General features: G+C 54.1%; 7 protein-coding genes across 7 annotated transcripts; 3 read left to right on the top strand and 4 right to left on the bottom strand.

The window, feature by feature from the left end:
• Positions 1-236: 236 nt before the first annotated feature.
• Positions 237-2129, bottom strand: LMH87_003689 (uncharacterized protein; the record flags this gene model as incomplete). The annotated part of the gene is made up of 5 exons (XM_056194797.1): positions 237-811; positions 864-922; positions 1085-1445; positions 1585-1674; positions 1730-2129. The coding sequence occupies 5 exons, from the start codon at positions 2127-2129 to the stop codon at positions 237-239; spliced, it is 1485 nt and encodes a 494-aa protein (XP_056048489.1).
• A 2968-nt stretch (positions 2130-5097) lies between these two features.
• Positions 5098-6775, top strand: LMH87_003688 (uncharacterized protein; the record flags this gene model as incomplete). The annotated part of the gene is made up of 2 exons (XM_056194795.1): positions 5098-5130; positions 5255-6775. The coding sequence occupies 2 exons, from the start codon at positions 5098-5100 to the stop codon at positions 6773-6775; spliced, it is 1554 nt and encodes a 517-aa protein (XP_056048488.1).
• A 321-nt stretch (positions 6776-7096) lies between these two features.
• LMH87_003687 (uncharacterized protein) lies at positions 7097-9235 on the bottom strand (the record flags this gene model as incomplete). Its single annotated transcript, XM_056194794.1, has 3 exons — positions 7097-7324; positions 7379-8891; positions 8973-9235. The coding sequence occupies 3 exons, from the start codon at positions 9233-9235 to the stop codon at positions 7097-7099; spliced, it is 2004 nt and encodes a 667-aa protein (XP_056048487.1).
• A 2778-nt stretch (positions 9236-12013) lies between these two features.
• Positions 12014-12667, top strand: LMH87_003686 (uncharacterized protein; the record flags this gene model as incomplete). The annotated part of the gene is made up of 1 exon (XM_056194793.1): positions 12014-12667. One exon carries the CDS (start codon positions 12014-12016, stop codon positions 12665-12667), a length of 654 nt encoding a protein of 217 aa, XP_056048486.1.
• Positions 12668-12752: 85 nt separating this feature from the next.
• On the bottom strand, positions 12753-15157 carry LMH87_003685 (uncharacterized protein; the record flags this gene model as incomplete). The annotated part of the gene is made up of 3 exons (XM_056194792.1): positions 12753-14614; positions 14673-14821; positions 14910-15157. 3 exons carry the CDS (start codon positions 15155-15157, stop codon positions 12753-12755), a joined length of 2259 nt encoding a protein of 752 aa, XP_056048485.1.
• Positions 15158-18283: 3126 nt separating this feature from the next.
• Positions 18284-20544, top strand: LMH87_003684 (uncharacterized protein; the record flags this gene model as incomplete). Its single annotated transcript, XM_056194791.1, has 3 exons — positions 18284-18477; positions 18537-18593; positions 18699-20544. The coding sequence occupies 3 exons, from the start codon at positions 18284-18286 to the stop codon at positions 20542-20544; spliced, it is 2097 nt and encodes a 698-aa protein (XP_056048484.1).
• Positions 20545-21189: 645 nt separating this feature from the next.
• LMH87_003683 (uncharacterized protein) lies at positions 21190-22393 on the bottom strand (the record flags this gene model as incomplete). Its single annotated transcript, XM_056194790.1, has 2 exons — positions 21190-21840; positions 21899-22393. The coding sequence occupies 2 exons, from the start codon at positions 22391-22393 to the stop codon at positions 21190-21192; spliced, it is 1146 nt and encodes a 381-aa protein (XP_056048483.1).
• Positions 22394-22426: the final 33 nt, after the last annotated feature.

The raw sequence follows: 22426 nt of genomic DNA, 5'->3' as shown, positions 1-22426 counted from the left end.
TCTGGCTATCCATAGAAGAACTGCCAAGATTTTTTCAAGCATAGAGAGGATATATAAATATACATTGCACTGGGATCATTGCACTGGCTGACATGAATAATACAAGCTTGCACAGAGTAAGAAGGCGTGTCTTGGATTTATAGCTCGCTATAGTAGTCAAAGATAGCCGATGCGTGCCCTACTGAACCAATATATAGGTGGACGGGTCGTCTGAACTAGCTGTAACTAAGAATCCTTTAAAGTAATCCCAGACTGGTCGAAAACAAGGCCATGGCTACAAGAAAAGCCACATTTGGCCAATTCGTGCCCGCGGTACTAGCCACAAGCGGTGGACCATACGAAGTCGGTACCGTCTGGGGATGCGAGGACATGACACCGTCCTCAGAAGGTCCTTGCGTCTGACTGGAACCAGGTTTGTCGGGCGTCGCTGTAACTGTCAAAGCTGGTACCGACTGAGGAGGCGCATGTGGATGTGAGTACTGGATGCAGTCCTCACAAGCTCCGGGCGTCTGGTAGGAACCAGTTTTATCGACCGTAGCCGTAGCTGTCAATGTTGTCGTGCATGGTGTTTCAATAAAGTAAGTTTGGCCATAAGTTTTAATCACGGTCGGTGCAACAGGACACGTTATGGTAAACGTTATTGTTGTGATGACTTTATGGGCCGTTGAAGACACCTTCGTCTGCTTTGGTGCAATCAGAGTTGAGTTCGTTGCCGAATCTGTAGTGGCTGATCCCGTGGTCCCAGGAGAAGTTTGGTCTTTCTTGGTGGTAGCACCTGCTTTCTTCGTGGTTGTATACCGTGTCAAATCCACTGTGGGGGATGTCAGGTTCGTTGTACCCGCGGTAGTGACTGTGACTGTAACTTTTGTGGTGCCAAAGGTTGATGAGTTTATCGAAGTCATGCTCGTTGAATTCATGTTTGCTGAAGTTGTGGTCAGTGAAGTTGTGGTCAGTGACGTTGTGGTCATTGAAGTTGTGGTCATTGAAGTTGTGGTCATTGAAGTTGTGGTCATTGAAGTTGTGGTCATTGAAGTTGTGGTCATTGAAGTTGTGGTCATTGAAGATGTGGTCGTTGAAGTCTCACTTGTTGAATTCATGATTGTTGAAGTTGTGGTCATTGAAGTCGGGCTTGTTGAATTCATGATTGTTGAAGTTGTAGTCATTGAAGTCGGGCTTGTCGAGGTCGGGCTTGTTGAAGTCATGCCCGGTGAAGTCATGCCTGATGAAGTCATGCCTGATGAAGTCATGCCCGGCGAAGTCATGTCTGATGAAGTCATGCCTGATGAAGTCATGCCTGATGAAGTCATGCCTGATGAAGTCATGCCCGGTGAAGTCATGCCAGGTGAAGTCATGCCAGGTGAAGTCATGCCAGGTGAAGTCATGCCTGATGAAGTCATGCCTGATGAAGTCGTGCCTGATGAAGTCGTGCCTGGCGTCGTCGTTGACTGGGTGGAACAGTCAATACCGGCATTAACATCGTTATTATCCAACGTTACAGCACCATTCCGGGCATAAAGACCTCCCTGAGAGCTCGCGCCGGTGGTAAATGTGATGGAAGTCAGAGCCAGAATGTTACCGACAAACACCGTAGCTGTACCAATAGTAGCGGAGCTCCCCACCTGCCAAAAGACGTTGCAGGAAGAGGCACCGCCAATGAGGAGCACGTGGGCAGCACTTGCGGTGGTCAGCGTTGAGCCTATCTGAAAAATCCAGACACTGCCGGAATCACCTTGGCCGTCAAGAGTAAGAGGGCCCGTGAGCTGAGCGCTGGATGAAAAGGTGTAGACACCTGCAACAAGTGTCATACCACCCAAGTCTTGCCCGGTCAAGTCAACATGCGAGAGCTCTTTGGCCGCGGCATTGTAGGCTGTAGTGATGTCAGACTGTGCTTGAGCAGCTACTGCATCCGCCGCATGGGTGATGCCGTTGGTAATTACTCCGGGGGGGAATCCGGTTATAGCTAGGCCGGGAGAAACACCAACATCACCGTAAATTTTCGAGAATCCAGTGTTGGTAACTGCCTCGCCACCTAGGACTGCGAAAGACGAAGCTGTTCCAAGATCCACCTGGGCGTTGATGATTTTAGCGAATGTGAGAGTCGACGCGAAGAAGCGCAAAATTGACTTCATAATGGCAACGGCCAAGTAAAGCGAGAAATCTGAGAACGAGAGTAATTTACGTTCTATGGAGAAGTTTTAATCAATCAGCGAACAATTGCGAGGGGAGTGTTGGAATTTATATTATTTAGCCACATGATATGATGTTTACTTCATTCTGAGGCGTTTCTGTAAACACAAACTAAATAGAAATAGAGTTCAAAAACGCTGCCAAAGCAGGAAACAGCTGATTAGCGCGAAGCGGCAGTTTTTAAGTTCTATAGTGGCCGTCGCATTCGCCACGCAACTCACTCGACTGGCAGTAGTCTTATCACAACACTCTGACATGTTTCGAAAGTAGAGGAGGCTACGAGACCCAATGCGGCGAACTTTGGTTTAGGCCTAGACCATGAGTTACCAAAGATAGCAAATTCAGGGATTGTTAACCAATGTGGATAGGAATTGTGCCACTAATCTAGCTACAGGAATCCCTTGTCAGCCGCACAATGTACCCAGAGGGATGGACAACAAATATCGTCGGTACTCGTGACATTGCTCTCTTTCTACATGGTTAGCTGTCTACCCACAACGTCCAATGATACTCGAAATGAGCTCTAGTATATTCTGTAGGATGTAGAGCTTTACTATGTTTATTACGCATTTTCTTTACAGCGGTCTTAGTATATTTATACAGTCTCTCGTATGTCGTGCGTAGGAGGGTCCCGGCGGTCTCTTTTGCCCGGCGAGTGCTCAACCCAGCCCGACGTAGCTTTTTGAAAAGAAAGAAAAAACAGGTATCCACCATGGCTTTTTACTAAAACGTATGATTTATCCCTAAAGCTCATGTGAACTAATTAAAGAACCACGGTTTCGGGTAAGGGACGAAAACCGTTGGTAAAAGTCATTGTGGGGCTGAGCAACGTCCGCAAATATCTTTCCTCCACACACTTTATTTCTTTAGCCGTCCTTGGCGACTCGTGGTCTAGACGTCAACCACAATCGTAGACGTAATGTGACTGTTATTTGGGTAAAGCTAAGAGATGTATACGGCGAACTTTAGCCCAGCCACATTCGCAGGCATGATGTGGCTGTTTCTAGGGGCAACCACCAGGGAGCATCCTATTGAAACAAGGCCTGCCGTCCAGGATATGGGAGAGGAATAATGTGAATTTGACAGATAGCGGAGCCGTAGCGGGACAAATCCGCCGTCAAAGCAACCGGCCCGTTCGAGTCGTTTCCATCTGCTCATAGTCGTCATGAGCATGGAGCGCACACTACAAAGGCGAGTGTTGAGAACTATCAGCTGACTCGTGGCCTTTATTCTCCATATTCGCAGCCGCTTATGGCCTGGAATTTGGTTGTACTCTCGGATGAATGGCCCTTCTTCATCGAAATTCGAGTAGCCCACGGTTACTGTGGAAGTAAGACTTGGCAAGGTTCGCAAGGTCATGGAGTGTGGTGAGATGGTCAGGTCCGGAAGTTGAGCGAACAAATGCATATCCTCTTGATCCCGGAGTGGTGCCCTTCCGACAGTCCATGAAATTTGTATTGCGGCGTTGCACACTACGTTGTGATTTTCGTCAATATCTCTGGCTTACCATTAGTACTCGATCCAATTACACAGTAAAGAATGCGGATACCCTGCAGAAGCATGTAATGCACATTGTCATGAGCAAAAATGGAGCACCGTCTGCTTTCGATTTGTAACTCGCGGCAAGGTTGTCTACATATCGTTGCAGTAACGGCTTTCGAGTCTATCATTGGGGTTCTTGTCGCAGAGTAGAGGTTGCGCGCATTTGTTGCCGAAGATGCCGTGGAACAGCTCGCCACCAACAGTCCGAATTTGGCCCACAATACGCATATGGACGCAAAGCCCGAGAAGCTGCAGCCCCTATGCGGCTGGAAGGCGTGCTCCATCTCTTTTAGAGGCGCAGTTTGATCGCCGGAGCAAGCCACAAGCACGCAGACACTCCGCGCCCAGCTCTGAGCGTTGGTTGACACGCTTCACACTAGCTTATACAGGGTGGGAGCGTGCATCCTAGTCTGTGGCTCACTCTCGTCAAAGCTCGCTGATGTGTGTCCTGACTTCATAATGATGACTCGCAGTAGAGAGATGGATCTAACGGCAGCAATGGTGGCTGAGTCTAGAGCGAAATAATAAATGTTGGCGGACTTGGACAGTGACAGCAGCCACACGTCGTCTTGGCCTCCAATCAGGCGACGGGGCTAGTGGCTTTGGTGATGGAGGCATAACCTTGACGCAACAAATCAAGACCTTGCAATGATAACTCGATTGAGCCGATCGTGTCTACAACGATTTTTCTGGCCGGGTTCCAACAGAAAGAGCCCAAGATAGAGGCGCGTCACTTATAACCATTAGTAGAGCTGTCTGCACCGCTGTGACAGCAGCCCAGCAACGCTGGCCTCTGATTGGCTGAAGGGCAGCAGCACCATTCTACTACATACGCCCGTCGCACGATGAAGGCACCACCGATTAGCTAGATTATGGATCTTCAAGCCACCAGCCTCAGTACCACCTACTTTCCTCTACGATGGCTATTATGAACACTATTGAAAGTACAAGTGCGGTTGCGTCGCGTGAGAAACTGCAGGGGCGCATCCGTTGCATGTTCCACAGATAGACAGCCCAGGCGGCGTCGCGGAATGGCTTTTATAAAACACCAGATTGGGTGTCCGTTCAGAGGACCGACACTAACAATCGAGCCGGCGGGCTTTTATTACGCCATCTCTCCTCACTATACCAGTTAAAGTCCTAAACTCCACAGCCGGGGCTGCGGAGCAACTGGGGGAGCTGCCCGCTACCTACCTTGGTTAGTGCCGCGTGCGCCACCTCCCCCAGATACCGGGCCGAGGTCTACTGGCACTTGCGACTCCAGATGGTCACCGTCGACAGATGGAACGGCCAACCCTTTTTTATCCATGACATCTACACCAACAAGCACGACAAACACATAGCAGATTTCATCTTCTGCTCGCCATCATGTCGTTTAGCACAAACAAAGAGATTGACGAGGCAAGTCGCAGCAGCTAGCTCCCTGTTTACCGTCACACATGCGCCCGATGTCCATGTCCATGTCGCCACTGCATGTGTACTGTACACACCTGTCAATATTTGCTAACCTTGGGCTGCAACACAGGCCGTCGACACCGTCACCAAGACGTTCAAGTCCAACGTCACCAAGCCGCTCGAATGGCGCATCACCCAGCTGCGCAAGGCCTGGTGGATGTTCGAGGACAACAAGGAGCGCATCGTCGACGCGCTTAAGAAGGACCTCAACAAGCACCGACAGGAGGCCCTGCCCATCGACGTCGTCGGCATCCAGAGCGCCATCCTCGAGGCCCTCAAGCACATCAAGGCCTGGAACGCCGACGAGCGGCCCGCCCGCACCAACCCGCTCAACCTCCTCGGCGGCGCCCGCATCCGCCGCGAGCCCAAGGGCGTCACCCTCATCATCTCGGCCTGGAACTACCCCTTCATGGAGCTCTTTGAGCCCATGGTCGCCGCCCTCGCCGCCGGCTGCACCACCATCCTCAAGCCCTCGGAGCTGGCCCCCGCCTCGCAGGACCTGATTACGCGCATCGTCCCGCGCTACCTCGACCAGGACGCCGTGCGCGTCATCACCGCCGGCCCCTCCGAGATGGACCACCTCCTGGGCAAGAAGTTTGACCACATCTTCTTCACCGGATCCACCGTCGTCGGCAAGATCATCTACGCGCGCGCGGCGCCGAACCTGACCACCGTCACGCTCGAGCTCGGCGGCCGCGGCCCCGCCATTGTCACGGCCAACGCCAACGTCGACCTCGCCGCCAAGCGCATCGCCAACATCAAGTTTCTCAACTCGGGCCAGGTCTGCGTCGGCGTCAACCACGTCTTTGTCGACCCCAAGGTCAAGGCGCCCTTCCTCAAGGCCCTCGCCAAGTACTTTGACCAGTACCTCGGCGGCAAGGGCACCGCCGCCAACCCGGGCTACGTGACCAACATTGTCAACGACCGCCACTACAACCGCCTCGAGGGCCTGCTGGAGAAGTCGTCGGGCAACATCATCTACGGCGGCGACCGCGACCCGGCCACGCGCTACTTCTCCCCCACCGTCGTCGACGGCGTCACCACCGACGACTCCCTCCTCTCCGAGGAGCTGTTCGGCCCCATCCTGCCCATCCTCGACGGCACCCTCGACGAGGCCATTGCCTACACGGCCGCGCACGACCACCCGCTCTCGCTCTACGGCTTCACCGACTCGAGCGCCGAGCAGCGCGCCATCCTCGACAAGACGAGCTCCGGCGGCGTCACCTTCAACGACGGCATCCTGCACATGGCCATGAAGGACGCGCCCTTTGGCGGCGTCGGCGGCTCCGGCACCGGCGCCTACCACGGCATCTACGGCTTCCGCGAGTTCACCCACCTCCGCACCGTCGCCTCCATCCCCAGCTGGATGGACTCGATCCTCTCCTTCCGCTACCCGCCCTACACCAACGCCAAGGCGCTGGCGCAGATCAAGGCCACGGGCGGCGGCGGCGCCGTGTCCTTTGACCGCGACGGCAAGACGACCACGACCACGATTGGTCGCATCCTGGGCCAGTGGAAGCTGCTGGTGCTTGTGGCGGCGATTCTCAAGTGGCGCGGCTGGACTGTCGAGGATGTGCGCAACCTCTTTTAATGAAAAACACAAAAATGTATTATGGACATTTATGGCGGTGCAAGATTGGCCGTGCATGCAGTTTTATATTGTTTAGCAGAATAGCAGAACTTGTTGGCTCGTAACTCATTTCTTCGTTTCCCAATTTCTCAGACCCAATGCAGTCGATGAACCTTTCAGCTTCGACTACGAAAGTCGAGGCTATTGTAGACCATTTGAATCGCCATTATTGAACACATTTATAGTATGGAGTAGTGGTGCTACAACCACGGCCCGTTCCGCGATGAAAGTTCGCAATTGCCTTCGTCCCGTTGGCCGTCGAATTTCCATAAAAAAGGTCAACTACGTTGCACCAGCGCCTTCTGTATCAAAAAACGGCCCGCACGTGAAGCTGTGTCCCCAGTCCATCGAGCCATATCCCAGGCCGAGCTCTGCCCAGTCGCAGCATAATTCCGCCGCCTCGCCCATATCCACCGGGAATTCCACCAAGAAGTCATTCGTGTTAAACTCGACCGTGTTAAAGTGATCTGAAACAGCGTCCTCTGGCTTCTGCTGTAGTTGTTGTTGCGCCTGTTGCGCCTGTTGTAGCTGCTGCTCTTGTGGTCGGAAAAAAGCCTTACTAACCCGAATCTTGCCAAAGTACGGGACCATGACCTCGTAGTCATCCTCCGCCATGTATACGCCACGCTGCGCCGCGTCTAGCACGTCCAGCGTGCGTACCGCCTGCTCCGCCACTCTGCAATCCATCATCGCCGCCGTCTGCCGCAGACACAGCGCCACGTCCCGCACACGCGCCGCGTCCGCCTCGGCTGCCGCCAACTGTGACTGCGCCGGCGCGACCAAGTGCCCGAGGACCAGCACGAGCGCGGCACTAAACGCCCGGAAGTCCATGACCTGGCACAGTTCGGCGCCGCCCTTGGGCCAGTGCCGAAAATCGCAGTACGCGACGCAGATGTCCCGCGCGGCACCCATGGCTGCGTCCCAGCTCGGCCCGTATCGCCTATCCGTGGCCGCGCGCAGCATGTACGGCAGGTGCGCGACCTTGAGGGCTGTCAGGAAAATGATTTTGGTCGACTGCTGGTACCACCCGGCCGCCTGATCGAGGTCGGGCGAGAGGTGGCCGTCGGTCCACCACTGTGCGGGAAAGAGCTGTCGCTTGGCATCCTCAATGTCTTCGCCAAGTTGAATTGTGGTGGCGTAGTGGCTGCGACCACCGCCACGGCTCTGGTCCCGATCGATGATCTTACCGCAGACGACGGCGACGTAGTACATAATCGCCATCACCGTGTTTTCGTCCTGCAAAGGTTCAAGACCTGGATGGAGAGCAGAAGTGGAGGACGGTAGGCCAAGCGTCATTGCCATAAAGCGCTCAGCTCGCCAGGCGATAGCCCACGCCTGTGCGGAGCGTTCGCCAGCGCGTGTGACTTTGCTCGGCAGTCCGCAACTAAGCGAGGCAGTGATGGCCTGGCGGTTCCAGGACCAGGCCCGCTGCGGCCGGCCACTGTTGATACAGAGCTTATAGAGCATATTCATGCCTTCGACGCTGTCGAGCGTGCCGCCGGCGGCTTCCGTGTCCAGCAAGAGCAGTGTCTGCGCCGTCTCGATGTATGTGTCCACCAGTTCCTGCTGTTGGATGGACGGCGGTATCAGACTCTGTATGAGGCGTTTCGGCGTCTGCTGTATGCAGAGCGACAAAAATAGGATAGCCTTGGCCGTCTGTCCCGGATGGCCCGAGACGAGCGCATTGTGAAATGTCTTTTCTGCCAATGGCACCTGGCCGGGCCCGAGACAGTCTGCGTCGCCGGGGCCGTAAAAGTAGGGCGGCCAAATTGACCAGTATTGCTGCGTCCCCTCAAAGAGCTTCACGACTCTCTCTGGCCGAGGCAGATAAGAGGCGAACTGGGCTAGACACTGGCGCAGCCTTGAAGAGGCAGTAGGTGTGAGAGGTCCCGGCACCGTGTGCGTATGAGTGATGGGGTCAAAGATGGAGGATTCGTTGAAGAGGCTGATCAATGGAGAGTTCTGAAATGCAGGGACAATATGTGCCGTGTCGACCAGAGATGAATAAATCGGGCTCTGCTGCTGATCTTGCTGCTGCTGCTGTTGCTGCTGGAAGGTGGTGCCGATAGACGAAGGGCTTCTACCATCAGTCAGAGAGGGCGAGGCAGAAGCAGCCGTGCTTCCATCTGTGAGTCCGGCGTCGTGAACGCTAACAGACCGATTGAGCATATCCCCAGGAAGACCCCTCATGAGCGTCTCCAACTCATCCAGCCTCTTCTTGAGTGCTGCTACGTCGTCTATGCCAGACACTGGGGAAGCATCGCCGTCCAGCTGCTTTTCCTGTGGCACACAGCTGCTACCGTGCGCCTGGCAGGCATCGCACCGGTCCTGTCCTGGCGGAATAATGCATCGGACCTTGCGCCGGCGGCATTCGGCGCAGCTTTTGGTGCCGAGCCTCATGCGCTTGCCCGGCGCGCCCATGTTGTCGATGTATGCTTGCTGCGGGGTGGAATCTCAACGGTGTCCGGACTGCGTGGGAATGCCGACAGCCTAGCGGGGCACTTCATAAACGGTTCAACTCGGATGGTAACAAGGGCAATTACTCGGTAATGCAGGGACCCTGGAGTTAACGGCTTCACTTTCCGACGTATTTTGCTGAGGGAGATGATGGAATTGGTTGTGAACACGGGCTCGGCCAAGCTCGGACGAGTATTAATCACACTTACCAGCCACACCTTCTCAGCCACATTCCACTCACCACTCCTTTTAAGGAGACTATTCGAGACTCATTTTTTTAATTGAAACTATAGAAATATTCAGTATTTAGATTAAATGTTAAATTATATTATTTTTTACGTTTTCCCTTTTTATGTCTTAATTTGTCTTGTCTTCCTTATCGTTTCCTCTGCCTTCTTCTTTATTCTTCTCTAGTCCATTATACTGTGGGCTAAATGTTATTCGATCCTGCTTGCGCGATATCTCCCACGGTCTCTTCCAGCTGGCTATACGCGCATAACCTCTACCGACTTAGCGCTGAAGGGTAATCAAGCGCATCAGGACAGCAAAGCTATTAGGTAGAAGTGTGCCTCGCCGTGACTATCGGTATCTGTCAAAGACTGACAGCCTTACGCTGGAAGTCCTCCTGCCCATCCTCAACCAATGACAAGTAATTTCTCAACTGCTTCTTGACTGTTGTCCTAAGTACGCGGAGCAGTAAAAATCTAGACAAGTCCCACAACTAAATGTGTTATTCAAGGAAACCGACGAAAACGACCAAGCCCTATTTAAGACAAACGATAATCCCTATATGAGTAATGGCATGCCTTCCCCTCTACTCACAAGGATATCCATGGCGGTCGCCTCAAGTATGGACGTCCTACTAATGATCGTACGATCCCCTAACTCACCGTGGACGGTGAACTTCAGTTGACCATCGCTCCAGTGTGAAGAACCGGAGGCAGTAATATTCGAGATTATCGATCAGGTGGTGGATGAAGTTGGAGCCAAGTCGCTACACATAGCAACGCGACTGTGATCTACACAGCTTTTATTCCATCTTTCTTAGGCGAGGCTCACAGTCCTACAAAGAATACCTCAAATTTTGAAAGTTGCGCTCGGAATTGCGTTATGGGAGGCTCCGGCTGCGCTTTCTCTCCGGGGACTGTGACGAGACAGACAGGAAAGGCTTCACAAAGTACGGTCGAAGTGATCCTCTAGTGATCAGATTTAATAAGGACTACACGTGCGCGTTGAGAAACACATCGTACGCCGCTCGATTCCGTTCCTCGATCGAACTTACTACGGTTGAGCTCATTACGTACAAGTGGCAGGATGGAGATCCTCCTAATGACAACACGTAAATGCAATTGGCACGGCGATAGCTAAGATTCTGACTGGGACTTCTTGTTTTGCCGCCAGGCGCCTTGGTGTTCCAGGCCAACCGAAAGTGTGCATAACCATGGGATCCGCGCGGACTTCCATCGGCAGTACTGCTCTCATGGGTCTTTTAAATGAAAAATTGGAAGAAAAGCTGAACACTACGGGAAGGTAACAGGAGCTTGCCGACTTGCCCTCTGAAGACGTGACTGACGAGGAGCAAAACATTTGGTCAGCTGGTGGAGGAGTTATCGAGGAACATTACTCTAAGTCTTTTTAGCCGCACGCGACTATGGTACGTTTGGGTTGAGGCTCTTTAGACATGCAAAAGTAACTTGAAATAAAGGGCAAACGAGAGTGATTATTGCGATACCTTTGTCACTGTCGACAGTCAACTCAATGTATACGCGTACAACGCCCACAACCTCTGGGTCGCGTACGGGGTCGCCATCGCCGTTACTCTCGCTAGTATCGTTGTGGGCTTGCTAGCTCTGCTCTCCAACGGTGTCAGTCACAATATTAGCTTTTCTACATTTCTTGCAACAACGAGAAACTCTTCCTTGGATGAGCTTATCGTCGGTAGCTCACTGGGAGCGCTCCCAATGCGGAAAGACGTCTTGAATACGAAGATCATGTTCGGTGTGCTGGGGGAGGAGGAGAATTATGGGCATGGAGCGGATCAAGGACATGGCAGAGTTGGGTTCGGATTTGAGTCCCAAGTCGAGAGACTAGAAAGAAAAACAGCATGCTACTGAGCCTGTTGGGTTGAGCAGTACCTGTGCAAATTTTTGCGACTTTGCCGTCGAAGTGGTGAGCCTGGGCGAAGAAAGTTGTGAACAGGTCGTGAATGGCGGAGATGGGGCTTGAGACGAGGGTCGTCGTACCGCTTTGTCTCATCTACAGGCACCAGCTACACAAGGTTTGAAGTAAAAATTGGGCTCAGAGACGTAATCATATTATTTTCTCTATAATAAAAACACATATTTATCACAATAAGATATCTTTAATTCCTGTGTAAACATATTTCCGCATTATATGCAAGGTGGGTATTGTAAGATGCTAGAGCCCGCTTTATAATACTCGCTCGGACGATTCGGACGAAGATGACAATTCGTATGGAGAGACTCTGGTGCCACAGTCCGAGACAAGGAAGTATCCGCAAATGCCGTTGATCATCAAAAAAACAAGTAAGCCAATTTTGAGTTGGTTGTTAATTCGTTCGAGAGACGAATGCGTGAGAGCTCCGGTTTATATAAGACGCTGTCTGGATCCCTCTCTCATTCCAAGGCTCATCAACTCATCCATTTACTTTTTCAACACATACAACAACCACATTAAAACTTGAAACAATCAACCATATACTTTGCAAATAAATCCATCAAAATGGCAACCCAAACCGAATCCCTCGCCGGCATCGAGAACCACGTCCGCACCAACGTCCCCAAGAACATTAGCGACATCATCTTCACTGCCGTCGACGACCTCAAGGCCGATTTTGATCTCTCCAAGGTGATCAAGCCGGGCGCGACGTTCCCCGACTTTACCCTCTCCAACGCCGTCGGCAAGGACGTGTCCCTTGCTTCCCTCCTCGCTGGCGCCGACAAGGGCGTTCTCATCACCTTCTACCGCGGCGAGTGGTGCCCGTACTGCAACATTGCGCTGTCGTTTCTGCAAAAGCACGCGGCCGAGTTCCGGGCCAAGGGCGTCACCGTCGTGGCCGTCTCGCCCGAGCTGCCCAACACATCGCTGACGACGGTGGAGAAGAATGCGCTCGCGTACGAGGTGCTGTCCGACAAGGGCAACGCGGTCGCGCGCCAGCTGGGCATCGTCTGGCGCCAGTACGACTCCCTCGCCGAGGTGTCCAAGGCCCTGGGCACGGACCAGGTCGCGCGCAACGGCGACAACTCGCGCGAGCTGCCCGTGCCGGCCAACATCTTGGTCGACAAGACCGGCGTGATCCGGAACGTCCATGCCGACCCGGACTGGAGCAAGAGACTGGAGCCGAGCAAGATGCTCCAGTGGGCCGATGCTCTGTAGAGAGACCTCTGGTACTTGCGTGCAATGTATTACGATGGCGGTTTCTCCAATAGTCTAAATCAGAAAACTATATATATTTGAAAATCTAAACCTTGAAAATATCCATCAGATTGTTTGCCGTGTTGCGCATGACAATCTGCACATCCGCCTTGCTCCCACCGTCAACGTTGACCTGTTCATGCATTGTCTTGTTGTTCCACTGCGTCTCCCACTGCATCAGCTTCTTCTTAAACGCCGTCTGATTATAGTCGCTTGGATCCGTCACAACAAGGTAGTCCACAAACATCTGCCAGCGGTGGGCATAGTAGTCGCCCACGAGACCGGACCACTGCTTGGACGCGTAGTCCTCAATCTCGCCGTTGGGACCCCAGAGCGTGACCTGGTTGCGGGCATTGTACTCGAAAAAGTCGGCGGCCTTGCCGCCGCTCTTGCGAGCCGCTTGAATCCAAGTAGACAGCTTAAAGTTGGCATTGGTGTCGAGGACTCGGTCCATGGTGCGCAGAATCTCCTGCAGCTTGCTGCCGGCGCACTTGACGCCTTTGGTATTCTTGCCTTTATACTTTTCCACGAGCTTGTTGTAGGTGGCCTCGAAAGCAGTAGCGAGCACTTGACGCGTCCAGTCGGCAAGATCGTAGCGGTAGGCTTCATTCTCAAACAGCCAGCTGGCTTGGCTACCGGCATGGAACAAGTCGTTCCAGGCGCTGATGAGCGTCTTGGTGTCGTATGTGATCTTGGTGGCGTGGTGGCCGGTCCTGTTGACGAGGCCGCTGGTGCTGGGGACAAGCTCAAAGATGGACTTGGTGACTGCTGTGACGGAGGAATCGGTGTTATTGTAGACAGTAGTGCGGACCTTGTCCCAAGCCGCGTACACGCCGTGGGGAATCTCCTTCTGATCAGCGCCGTAACGAACAGTTACCCAGTCGTAAAAGTACTTTTCGGTCTCGATGGGCTCCTTGCTCCATGCTTGGTCAAGGAGAAGATCGTACATGATCTCATTACCTTCTTGACCCTCCATGGACAGACCGAATCCGACAAGGGACTTGGACTTTTGCACAGCCTCGACGGCATTGTTGGTGACGTTCTCAATCTGCCCATAGAGACCCATGTTGCCGCCGTAGCCGTGTAGCTGGCACCAAATCCAAGGTTTACCGTAGAAAGAATCTGTGCGTTGCCACTGAGGGGTCGACTCGGCGAAGAGATCGAGGAGCAGCATGTCCTCATTGGCAGGTACACCGTCCAGGAAGGCCTTGACACGGTCATCAGTCCAGTACGTCTTGTCCGAAGCAAACAGCCAGCCCTGCATCACCCACACGGCACTGGGGTCAGCATCCTTGAGCGTCTGCCAGGTGTTGTGGCTGACGTTTTTCAGATAGTCGAGCTCTCCTGAGGCAGGCTTGTTCTCGTTGAACTGGTCCAGTGTCCAGAAGCTGGTTACGTTGCCATAGGCTTCTTTCTGCTTCGTGAGGAATGCTTTTTGCAGCTCGGCAAAGTGCGGGTCATACGGCGTGATGTACTTGTCCGCGGTGAATCGGCCAGAGAAGCCGCTCCACTTGGGGCTCTCGGCCAGACTGACGTTGGGCCAGACGCGGGTGATGTTTTCAGGGACGAATCCCGGAAAGGCGGGCAGGATTGGCGTCATGCCCAGCTCGACCATTCGTTTGACTATCTTCTTTTGCAGGCTGAACTGGTCCTCGATCCAGGCCCGGGGCAGGTCGCCACCCCAGGAGCCCTGAATGTTGCCAAAGTGTTGCCACGCCAGGAACGCGGGCCCGCTGAGGAAGGAGCCGATTTCATTGTCTGTGAGGCCAATGTCGCTAAACACGTCGGTGAAGATCTTCTCGACACCGATCCAGGCGAGGGCGAGATTGACGCCGCGCAGGGCCATCCAGTCGAGCTGGAGCTCCCAGTCTTCCCATGACCAGAAAGCGCTTGTGTAAGAGGTGGTGACTGTAACTCCGTGTTAAATCCAATATATGGAAAGCAAATAAGAAGTCTCACGACTGACCTGTGTTCCAGTGATAGCGGTACGGGACAATACTGGAGCCCTCCAGGGGCTTGTCCAAGCGCGGAAGCGTCTTGGGGGCTTTATCTAGGTCACTCCCGACAAACCACCAGATATCGACGTGAGCGACATCCGCGAGGTAGCGATGCAGTCTGCGCAGAGTTTCAGCGTTAGCATGCCAAGCCCGCAAAGCCAAGACCGGAGTCCCCGCCCTTGCGCGTGCTGCTGCGCAAAACTCACCCTTGCATGATGGCACTCGGAGAGGTGCCTTGAATCTGAACCTTGCCATTGGTGCCGCTTGACACGGTGTAGGCGTCGTTGGACGCGGTAGAGGCCTTGGTGGCATTCTCTATGGTCAGCTCGAAGCTGTCGGCATGGTGTGGCAGCCTGCGCTTGATAAAGGCTGTGACGCCGTCGGTGGAGGGCGCTGTCGATGCGACGGCGGCGGTGATGGCCGGGAGAAGCCAGGCGAGTTGAAGAAGACGCATCCTAACTGAGGCCAGACCAAAGGCGATGTTTCAGTCAAACTGCCTCCGCGATTGCTATTGCGACACCGACACAAATTCTTGGGTTTAACAATGACAAAAGACGTTGAGGGTACACAGTAAGCTTGGGATGTAATTATTTCCACAAACAAGAGACGAGGCTGCGCTAGTTGGTGGGTGGCCGCCGACGACGGCGCAGCAAGCCACTCAGAGAATAGTGTACCCCCACGTTGCGTCGTCGGTGGAAAATCATAAAGCAAGGTCCTGCTGTGGAGATGAGACGGTTTTCGGATTACCAGTATAATTTTTCAACTGATCTTGAAGTCGAGGTATTTTGATTTTGTCCCTCTCGGTTCTTGTACGCATTGTCTTATGCCATAATTCGAAGGGCCGGGCAGGCCCAGGATACAGGCCACGAAGGCATCGTGAAGATTTTCATGTAAAGTCAATCCTGTGGCAGGGTATAGGCCATCTCCTGTTTCGTGGCACATACATATGGCGTGTGATAAGTTGAACCATATCAGCGTCGTAGTCGCTATTTTATGGCTAGTTTCAAGCCAACTGCAACCGTCTGCCTTCAAGATTTAAACTGGTGCAAAACCAACAAGAGCCCAGACACCGATTCATTAGCCCGCTTTATATGAAGCACGAGCAGGTAGGAAGCCGATGCTGTGCATCGAAAGCAAGCACGTACTGACCGACACGGTGATTTCGGGAGGGGGTGGCATGTCATTGTTTGGAGCGGATCTTGCAACTGCCGGGCCGATCCCGGTTTTAATTAATATAGAGATGTGCACTCCGTCTTGAGGCCTCGGTGATAGCTGGTGACAGAAGAGGAAACAGATTCACAAGGTCCGAGCGAGCTGCCGCAACTCGACTCATATGTCACTCGGGCGCACCCATTTCGATGGTTATTGCCGAGGAACGGGGGTGTACAAGGGAAGACGGGAAACAGCCGACTATTCAGGGCACAAAGAAACAAATTCGAAAAGGCCAGGCTTCTAAATAGTGGACATTTGACTGATACTCGGTCTGTAACAGGGTTGTCATCACGAATAGCCGCATCGGGACGGTCGGAGGCCGGGAATGCCACAGGAGTGTGAAGCGGTATTGGTTGGTGGTCAGCCGGGCGAGGTGTGACAGAGGGCGGGTTTCGTCAGGACAGCAAGTTTACAATGCGCCGAGCCGGCAGAGGAAGAAATAAAAGTAAGTTACAGCGATGGCGGCATTTGCGGCGGGAATTGATGGACAATCGGAGTCGCCCGTGGTTTTTAATTTGGCCGGGCGTACATACGTCACTGGCAAGATGGCGAGAACCGGCAGAGGCCTCAGGGGGACAGGGAGGCAGGGGGCAGACCAGTGACAATTGGTTGCGAATGCGACGAAATGTAATGCACGGAGTAAAACAAGTAGAAATAGAAGAATAAAAATAAAAATAAAAAGATGAAAGGGTAAGCACTTGGCACCCCACAAAATCAAAAAGGGAGGCCTTTCACGAAGGAATAAATGCAAGGACTCGGCCAAAAGCGCGAGAGCAAAAGACTGGCACTGCACTGACAGTCCACTGAGCCTCCACAAGTTGTCCACTTTTACAGGCACAGCGCTCCTTGGGCGGGTCAGTGCTCAGGACCCTACTTGCCTACCTACCTAGGTAGCTAGGTACCTACTAAAAGGTACCTACAGATGCTCGCTCCAGGGCACGGCGGGTGCTGGTGGAGAGGCACGCACCAGCGCCGCACTTGGACGCCCCTCGCAAAAGGTGCCTGAAATCAAATGATGCAGGAAAAATACAGTGTGTTGCCTGGAGTTGAGGCTGGCCGGATGCAATATGTATTTATTAGGTATATTTTGAAAAATTACTTTGATAGTAGAGCAAGAACCTTCTTGCCCCAGTGCACCGCCCCCAATCCCGAATTTCCGGGGCCCTCACGCCCTGCTGGCTGGCCGGCACCCCTCGCACCCAACTGCCAATGTTGGCGGGCTGCAGTGGATGAGTGGCACTTTTAGCGGTCCCCTTCCCCTGGAACATGCCTCCCGCCTTGCCGTCACCGCCACCCGCACCACCTTTTGCCTTGCTACCTTCGAAGCCGAAGCCCCAAGCAAGAGGCTGTGCTTTCTTTTTTCGCCTTCGGCCTGCCTGCTTGTTTGCTTGGCTTTGTATTTCGCAATTCCCGGCTTCCCGTCTCATCCTAGAATGCGCCATCGTGCCTGGGGTTCACTCCAATACCCCAGTTGTCCTGTGCTCTGTGTCCTGTGAATCTTTCTTCTCCTTTCTTCTCCCCCTTCCCTCATCATCACCATCGCCAGCGGCGACGGTTGAGTACGGCTTCTTTTCGCATTGCCTTTCCGTCTGGCGAATTCGGGACGATTCGTTCGACCCCTGCATTCTTGCCCACGCGCCACTCTTTTTTTCTGACATTTTGACCTCTCACTCTTTTTTTGTGCCTACCATTGCGGCTACTACTACACTACACTGCTCTGCTACGCTACGACTCCGTTCCTTTGACGCCCGCACACGGGCATCGTCTTTGTCGACGCCTGCGAATTCCATTCATTCTTTTCTCCTGTGCTGAGTTGGTCAGCTGATCATCCGATCGACTTCCAATATCAGTCTTTGTTCTTCGCCGAACTATACGAGCTTCCATATAGCACCATACGATACGGCCCGCGACGATACGGCTCGGGAAGCCTCCTTTCTGTCGCTAAAAACAGTACACCCTCGACCTTGCGCACCCGCGCTAAACAGCTTTCGCTGGCTCTTTCGCCCGCCCGCATCTTCTGCTCAGCTGATACTCGGGACTCGCCCGCCTCTCGACGATTATCACACGCCTTAGATCATTGCTGCATCGCACCCTCGCTTTGCATTATCAAGGCTCCCTTTCCGTTACCGACCCTGAGACTTGCTTCTGCGCGCGAGCGCTCAACACTGTGCGCCCTTCCGTGTCACTCGACGCCGCCCAGTCTACTTGGGCACCTCCGACCGCCGAGGAGCGCCTCTGCGACCACCACGAAATCGGGATGATCCAACGGCTCCTGCGAAGCTTGCTTGAATGAACAACCTCTCGCCGCACCCCTCTGTTCGACCGAATCGCCTCGTTTCCACCATCGCTTCCGCCCAGCGACGCCACGATGCCTTCCGTCGACGTCGCAATGGCTCGCAGCCTGCGGCCAACTACTTGGGAGGCTATTACCGATGTGCTCGCTAGAAACCTGGTCGCCCAGGCCCACAAGCGCGACATTGTCGGTGATGCGTCGCAGAAAGTCGGCGATGTTAAGACTGCCTTTTCCAGCTGGGATAACTGTATGCAGGCCGCATATTGCAAGTATGGGATACCTGTCGAACACACGCACCTGCACTCCATTTACTAACTTACCAACCCAGGTGGCCCGTCATCGCAATCATCATTATAGGCAGTCTGATTATTCTCTCGGTTCTCTGGTGCGTTGTCCGCTGTTGTTGCTGCGCCAAGTCATGCTGCTGCGGCTGCTTTCAGTGCCTGAAATGCTGCGGCAACTGCTGTGGCTGTTGCGATCCTCCAAATAGCCGCAAGCACAAGTACCTCGACGAGCCGTATATTCCTCCTCATCACGGCTATCAGCAACAGGCGCCCATGCAGCCCCAATTCCATCCACCTCCTCCCCAGCATCACGCGGCGCCGCAGTATGCCTCCTTCGATACGCCCAAGAATCAAGATTCCCTACCGCAGATGCCCAGCTGGGAAGGCGCTGCCTCCCAAAAGGTTATGCTTGAGGAGGAGGACAATGCCGTCGAAATGAACCATCTCAAGAAGCCAGCACAGGACCCACGCAACCCACGTACAGGCTCACCTGCCGCCGGTGTCGTCAGCCCAATGTCTGCTGCCGACGGCCGCGGGCCCTACAACCCCCCCAGCCGTGTTCCTCCCTACCGTGGGCCCGGCGGCCCTGGCGGCCCTGGACGAGCATACACGTCTAATAACGCTGCTCCAGGTCCTGGTGGATTTGGCCAACGGCCTGTCAGCCCTCTCAACGAACCAGGATATGCGAACAGTGGCTACAATCAAGGCGGCCCTGGTGGTTCCGGTGGCCCCGGTGGTTATGGTAGCAATGGCTACAATAACGCCTATAATCAAAGCCCTGGCCAGAATCGCAATGCGCCTCACGATTACAACACCAATCACATGTCAGATGGCTATGGCCTCGATCAGCCATACGACTCTCCTGACATGAATGCTGGCGGTCATTCCGGTGCAGCCATGGCTGGCGCAGGACTGGCCGGCGGACTGGCTGGTGCTGCCCTCGCCGCCGGTGCCATGCGCAATCAATCGCGCAATCAGTCGCGCAACCAGTCTCCCGCCCCGGGATCCCACGGTTACGGCACGCCTCAGCAGCAGCCAGCATCCCCGTATACTGAGCTCTCCGCCGAGCCTAATCCCTTCAGGTCACCAGAAGGCGGCTACGCCGAAATGCCCAACGAGCCTCGTCGCCAGGACCAGCCTCAAGTCAACGTTCATGCTGCCTTTGCAGAGATGTCTGCTGGCGCTACGGCCAAGAGCCTCGTGCATGAAGCGCCGAACAAGGAGCCAGAGCCAGTAGCCTACGAGATGGCTACTGATCAGGTAGCTCCAATTGAGCTTGATGGTGGCTATGTCGGGCCAGTCCAGACAAAGCACGCCGAGGACTCGCCTCATGCCTTTAGCGCCGAGTTAGCTGCTCCTGCTAGCCATAGCCCGACTGCCCAGTCTCACCACGACGCGCCTGAAGTCTACGACCCTCAACAACAGAGGCCGTACGGCCAAGCCCAGTCTCCTCGCCAAGGCAGCGTGGACAGCAGATCGGCTCCCGAGGGCTACGGGATGAGACGCCAGCGTACTGGCGATAACGGAGCGCCATCTCCCCTGGGCCCCCAGCCGCCCTATGGCATGGATCCTCGCATGAGAAGCTCCCCCGGCCCCATGTCCCCCCGATCTCCAGGCCCTCGCAGCTCTCCCGGTCCTGGCTCTGGACCTCGACGCGGACCCGGTCCACGCCCCGACCAGCCATTTAGTCCCTCGCCTCTGAACACGCCAGCGCACGGCGAGAGCCCCTACGGCCGTCCCGGCTACAATCAAAGCCCTGGTCCCCACCGCGCGTACTCGCCTGCTCCTCGCCAGCCGCGCAGCCCCGATCACAACGTGCCTATTGCCCGGCCCAACAACCAGACAGCTTTTGCTGAGCCACAACCTCAGTCGCCCATCACAAACAATGCCGGATTCGACTTTACCTCTGGCTTCGCGCGACCCCAGACCGCCAACAGCGAGCGCCGCCAGCCGCCGCCGCCGCCGCCGCCGCAGCAGCAGCAACAGCAGGGCTACCAGGGACAGCCTCGACCGTACAATAACCAGGCACAGGGTGGCTGGAACGGTTATTAATCTTTTCCCTTTTTTAACAAAAAGCCACTTCTGAAATGGGGATGCATACAAACAGGAGCGGAGCTAAGAACCGAAAATTCTTGTCTTTTCCGCAGGGCTATGATATTTCTACCTAATTGGCGTGCATGAACATGGGGAGGAACAACCAGAAGAAAAACTGCATATACTCCATCTATATATACCTGGCGTTGTCTCTTGACGGAAATTCCATTCTTTTCAACTTGATGATACAATCTATGTTGTCTTCTCTACGTCTTATCTTCTTTCTACATTTCCCAGTTCATAATGAAACCTGTACTTCATGTGTTGCACTTTCGCTCGCGTGCCATGCTGTCGGTGTTGTGTTGAATTGTTTTCGAGTGTACACATTCTGGTCTCAATTTGGCAAGGAAAATATTCAAAAGAAATGGTATGTTGTCATTTTGTGCCTCGCGCTAAAGAATCGCTTTCTGTATATTTGAGCCAACTAAGAACACAAGCGCCTCTCCCACGACTCTTTCCAAAGCAATGCCCAAGACCAAACTCCTGCGTTTATATAAACCAAAGGGGGAAAAAAGCAGATGCAGAGAGAACAATTAATCAAAAAAGAATCGCTGTATACAAGTGCTTTGCGTATATCTACATGTCCTGTAGTATCCAATTGTTTCATTCTTTTGGTAATAGATTCGTCGTGACTGGCGTCGACGGCTTGCCGGCGGTGGTGGATGAGCTGCTGCCCAGAACGGTGTTGGCATCGCCATCCAGCTCGGGGTCATATTCTTCAGCGTTGGCGCCGTTCCTGTTCCGGGCTCGTGTTCTGCTCCTGGCAGTCGCCTTGTCGACCAGCGGCGCCTCGTCATCCGCATCACCATCACTGTCGACGTCGTCAAGTGAGTCGGCGTCGGGACGAAGAGGGCGGAACTGGCCGCGCTCATCATCGTCGGGCAGGTCGCCCTCGGTCTCGCGCTTCTTGATAAAGGAGTCGATAATGTAGTACTGCAGGGCGTTCATGATGAGAGGAAAGATCATCATGACAAAAGCAATCTGCAGCTTTTCGTTGCCCTCGGTCCAGCTGAGCGCCCAGTCGCCGACCTTGGAGATCCAGGGCAGTGTGACGAAGATTACGAGAACGCAAATCTTCATAAGAAACAGGCCGCAAAAGTAAATGACGGACTGCTTGAGCCACCACCATACACTCGGTGGGTTGCCGTAGTGGCCGGACTGGATCGACTCGCGGGGCTTGCCGACGGGCGTGCGGGCGACGATGGCGGTCAGGACGTGGAGAAGTCCTATGAGGATAGGGATGCCGAGAGTGGTCTATCTGTTGTTAGCGCACATTCAATATACTTCAGACTGGCGGCTTGGATAAACTCACGTCGATACCCAGATTGAGGAGGTAAAATGAGCACGGGTTAGGCACATACGGCGCGGCGGCGACAGAGGCAGTCGTGCTTCGGCTGACGACATTGGCAACCGTCATGGAGAAGCGCCCGCTCGTGAGCATCGACATGAAAATGTTGGCAATGTGGACAAGTACCGAGCCAAAGACCTGCTTGGAGGCATCAAAGAACCAAATCTTGAGCGGCCGCTGAGGGCGTTCCCGCCAGCGCTTGTAGACGAGGGCCAACAGGGCCAGCGCGCCGAGAGCCGCCTGCACAAGCAGAGCAAAAGAGCCCAGCAGCTGGCACTCGCCCTCGTCGTCATGGGGCTTGCTCGGCGGCGTCGGCGTCGCGGACGGCGAGGAGGCGCTCACAAAGAGCATCGATGTCGTTGTTGCCGCAGTCATCATGCTGGCGGATGTGAGGGTGGCGGCGAGGCTTGCTGCGTCGGGGTGGTCGACGCCAATAACGGCTGCTCTAAGAGCATCCATGACAGCACGTGGGCTGTTGCGGTTGAGGATTCG

The sequence above is a fragment of the Akanthomyces muscarius genome, chromosome 2, assembly GCF_028009165.1.
Source record: "Akanthomyces muscarius strain Ve6 chromosome 2, whole genome shotgun sequence".
NCBI classification, from domain to species: domain Eukaryota; kingdom Fungi; phylum Ascomycota; class Sordariomycetes; order Hypocreales; family Cordycipitaceae; genus Akanthomyces; species Akanthomyces muscarius.
This window is presented reverse-complemented; position numbering and strand designations above follow the sequence as displayed.